This window comes from Myotis davidii, unplaced genomic scaffold, assembly GCF_000327345.1.
Source record: "Myotis davidii unplaced genomic scaffold, ASM32734v1 scaffold710, whole genome shotgun sequence".
Classification (NCBI taxonomy): domain Eukaryota; kingdom Metazoa; phylum Chordata; class Mammalia; order Chiroptera; family Vespertilionidae; genus Myotis; species Myotis davidii.
In genome coordinates, this window is record NW_006284328.1 from 1757389 (window position 1) to 1761831 (window position 4443).

General features: G+C 59.7%; 1 protein-coding gene across 2 annotated transcripts in view; it reads right to left on the reverse strand.

The window, feature by feature from the left end:
* Positions 1-1815: 1815 nt before the first annotated feature.
* The window catches only part of CNTN2 (contactin 2), a 35869-nt gene continuing 33241 nt past the window's right edge, over positions 1816-4443 (reverse strand). For both annotated transcript variants that reach the window (XM_006754408.2, XM_006754407.2), the window contains 3 exons: positions 4027-4139; positions 3419-3587; positions 1816-3017 (listed from right to left, as the gene is read on the reverse strand). In XM_006754408.2, coding sequence (XP_006754471.1) covers positions 2908-3017; positions 3419-3587; positions 4027-4139 — 392 coding nt within the window. In that variant the 3' untranslated portion in view covers positions 1816-2907. The remainder of the gene's footprint in view (positions 3018-3418; positions 3588-4026; positions 4140-4443) is intronic.

Below are 4443 nucleotides of genomic sequence, written 5' to 3' on the forward strand. Positions count from 1 at the left end.
TGATGGGCCCCAAGACCCCATCCTGAGAGAGCTGCCCTCCCTGGGCCTGTCAGAGCCCCGAGACCAGGTAGCCAAGGCCACGGTGAGGAGCCTGTGGGCCGAGCCCATGGACACTGACCAGAGAAACTCCCCCCTGTCTCTGTCCCTAGTCCTCAAGGCACTTACTGGCCACTAAACCGGGGGGGGGGGGAGTGTGGGGGGGGGGACACAGTACTTGCTGCTTGGGCCTGGGATGGGAGAGGAGAGACCCAGAATTGAGCAGCAGAGGAGATGAAAATTGGAGGCCCCTGGGGCAGGAAGAGACTCCGAGAAACCGAGAAACCGAGAAACCGTCTCCTCTCTTCCGCCCCCAGGCGAGCTCCTGTCCGAGAGGCTGTTCTATTTCACGAGCCTGCGTGTCCACATTCAACCTGAGCTCTCCCTGAAGTCTCCAGCCGCCAGGACATGGTTGTAGTGGAGTCCTGCGTCCTGGAACAGGTCCTCCCAGCACAGTGGTTCGCTTTCCCTAGGACTGAGTTTTCCCAGTGAGAACCCCCCTCAGCTCCCAGAGACCTTCCTTCCTCCCTTTTGCTAATGGGCCTCCTCAGAGCTAAGACACTGGTGGTGTCTGTTGACTCAGGCAAGCTTAGGACTGCAGCCTCCAGCTGCGCTGGTTAGGCACCGAGCCGGACCCCTCGTCCCTCTAGGCCAGCGGTTCTCAACCTGTGGGTCGCAACCCTTTGGGGGTTGAACGACCCTTTCACAGGGGTCGCCTAAGACCATCGGAAAATGCACATATAATTACATATTGTTTTTGTGATTAGTCACTATGCGTTAATTATGTTCAATTCGTAACAATGAAATTGGGGGTCACCACAACCTGAGGAACTGTATTACAGGGTCGCGGCTTTAGGAAGGTTGAGAACCACTGCTCTAGGCTCCCCTGGCAGTGAGGACAGAATCAGCTAAACCTTGGAAGCTTTCTTCCTGTGAGCACCCCCTTTCTGACAGAGCAAGGCATGGCCTGATCACCGCCACGGAGTCAGCACGGAGGCAAGGCCAAGCCTGTGGTCCCTGTAAGGGTCACAGAGCTGAGCCCAGCACCTTGCCTGGGGGGATGGATGGGAGCAGGCGAGGAGGGTGTGGCCTGGTGTCTCCAGGGAGGCAGTCCTGGGCTGGGGCGGTGTCAGTGCAGAGGTGGTGGGGAGAAGAGGTGTGAGCTTGCATTTTTGAAAAAACCGTAGTGGGTAAAAACATCGACATAAACCTGCCCTGGAAAATAGAGCAGGACTTAAAAGGTTAGAAAACCATAGCAAAATAGGGCTCTCACTGTAAACGACAAAAACCAGGCGTGGGGGCCCGTCCCCTACGAGATACCTGTCCTGATGCTTGTGGATGCCAAGGGCCACCAGTCAGCACGGGTTGTGCCGCCACTGCCCCCTGGGTTGGGGAATCCCTGTCCTGGCTTTGGCCTCTGGGAACAAGGGTAAGGGGCACGGGGGTTTCAAGCCAGCACGGCGTAGTGAGGTCTTAGCAGAAGCGAGGCTCCGAAGGCAAGGGCCTGATGTCTCCTAGAATCTGCCCACACCTTGGGTTGGCCCCAGCCAGGCTGCTCACCCCGTGACCACCCACCAGAGTCTCCAGAAGCAGAATTCTCCACGCCCACTGTCCCTGACCACCGTAACAAGGGGGCCGGAGTTCTCATCTGAGCCCCGTTGCGGACTCGCTGAGTGACCCTGACCCTTTCGAGCTCAGTGTCTTCATCTGTAAAGTGAGGGGCTTGGACAAGGTGAGCTCTAAAGCCTCGATGTTCTGTGACGGGTAAGGTACCCAGAGCACAAGGCAGGAGGTCCCATTTATTAACCCCTTTTCTTCTGGAGAAATGCCAAAGAGCGGTCTGAGGCAGCCCGGGGGACCGGTCTTGCCAGGTGATCGGGTTTTCCTGGGAGCAGGCAGGGCCATGTTTATCCTCTGTCCTTCTCAGAAGCCTGCGGTTCACTCTCCCAGGCGCGAGTGGGTCCGTGCGGGGGGAGTGGAGTCCTGCGCCTGCAGGCCGCGCTGGAGAGGGGGTGGGCACACACCCGTCTCTGGTCTCCTGCCCAACCCTGGAGGGACTGTGCAGAATGGGTCTTGGTGGGTGGGGGGCCTCCCCAAGGCAAGCCCTTAGGTCACCCAGCCACCTGTGGTGGCTGCTGTCACTCTGGGTGACAGGTCGGGTTGGCAGTGTTGGCTAAGAGGGCAGCGTCAGGCCAAGTCTGGTGCCCCTCCCCACCAGGTGTCCCAGCCTCTCAGTCCCTGTTAGCTCCCCCCTACACACACACAGTCTGGAGTATCACCCCCAATGCTGCAGGGCTTGGCCATCAGGGCCCTGGTGCTCAGCCACCTGGTCAGGTGGCAGGAGCCTCCAGAGAGTCATCGAGGGCAATGCCAGGGTCCAGCTGTGCTGCCCCTCGAGAAAGTAGGGGGGTCCTTGGTCCCGGGGTGGCTCTCTCCTTAGACTGAGGGATGCTCATGTGTATGCCTTGTTCCACTTCAGCCGGGTCACATCCAGTGCTCCTGCTGGGTCTGGGGCGCTGCCCTCAGGGGACAGAGTCCATCTGCGGTCCCAGGATGTGAAGGGAATGTTTCCGATGCCCTTCTTCCCAAAGGCCTGGCACCCAGAGGGCCCGGCACGGGTTCCGTATCATCATGGAAATTACTGCCTGGTGCCTCTTGATTTAAAAAAAAAAAAAAATCCTCACATGGGTTCTAGCCAGTGGCAGAATATGAAATATTCTACCTCCTACAGAAGGGGCACTGTCTACGGTAGGTATTTAAAACCAGCCATCCTCAGGCACAGTGTTGGGCCATCTTGGCATCGGGAGGGGCCGGGCCAGCGGGCTGCATCCTCAGAGGTGGTGTCCGGCGGTGGAGGGAGGGGCGCCAGGGTCAGAGCTCCAGGTGGCCTATGAGGACCAGCATGGCCATGGAGTGGGAGAGGATGGTGCTGGGGCGCAGGGCCGGGCAGACTGCTGAGTTCTCCACCATCATGCTTGTGTCTGGAAGCGGCAGGCAGAAACGTGGGGCAGGGTTGGCTGGGTACCCACCTCCACACCCCACTCTTGCGAGGGGACCCAGGCCTTTCTATGGAGGCTCACGGAGGGCAGGCTTCCGGACTGAGAGCCCCACTCCTACGGGATTTTTCAGGGTTTCAGCCTCCCCCTGACCCCCTGACAGGAGCACGCTCACCTCCCCAGCTCTCAGAGGGGTGAGGGTCGGGGTTGGGGGGTGGGGAGCAAGGGCACTTCCAGGACTACTTTGCACTTGGTTCCTGCCTGCTGTCCCCTTTCCTCTTGGGATCTGGTTGGACTGGGATTGCCTTGGGCAGGAAGGATTCCCTCGTCAGGCATCTGAGTGGACCCTGAGACTCCCGGGGGGAAGGGGTTGGGGGAGGCGGCACCTCCGTTCCTCACGATGTGGACTTCTGCCGGGGTTCCGTCCCCCCCAGGCCCCGTGGTCCGAATCTGCACCAGGGCATAGCTGATGTCTTCGGGGACGGCAACCTCTATCCAGTTCTTGCTGGTGAGGTGGAGCGTGGGCGTCGGGTGTAGGTCATTCTGGTACAGCATCTGTGGGAAGGTTGGGCAGGTGGCGTCACTTACACCAGGGCCGATTCTTCCTCCTCCCTCGGCCCGAGGCACCGGGCCCAGGGGGGCCTGCGTCCTTAGACCTCCTGTTTCCTGTTGACCAGGACCAGGCTCTTGAGCAAGCCCGTAATTGGTGGAGAAAAGCTTGCAGCCAGCTGCACTGTTTTTGCAGACCCCTTAGGCTAGGAGGACCCCAGGCTCCCCCAGGCCACCACGGCCCCCCTGAACCCTGCCTTCCTGCAGCCATACCACCTCACCCCCTTTCTTATAGGGGCCACTACAAGTTACCTGGAGACCCATTCGTGTATCTCCTCTTACATCTAACGCAGGTCCCTTCTGCTACAAAGCGCAGCCCTCTGTGTTCCCTGCGAATGCAGACGAGCCATTCCCACCATCCAGTGCTTGGTCGATCCCTCCCTACCTTATAGCCAGTGACCGCAGACTCATTGCGAAGAGGGACCACAGGGTCCCACTTAATACTCAGACTGGAGCTCGAGAACGTCCAGGAGATGTTGCCGGGAGGTCGCCGAGGAGCTGCCGGAGGAGGGAGGAAGTTGGGCGGGCCGACCTGTGAATGCGTCCTCACCACCCACCCCTTGCCTTTGGCCAGCCTTTCTCTGAGTGTCCGCCTAGCCGCTGCACCCAGAACATCCGTCACAGCTGCCTCAGAAACAAACCCCCTGAGAACCCACAGGCGGGAGGAGAGAGGCTGTGAATCCACGCCCCATTCTCACGAGGCTGCTGCCTCATTTCCGTCCAGCCAGGCTTGTGGGCTGGAGCATTTGTCTTGTACCGGGGGAAGGAGTGATCCTAGAGACACCCCCCCACCCCAAACACA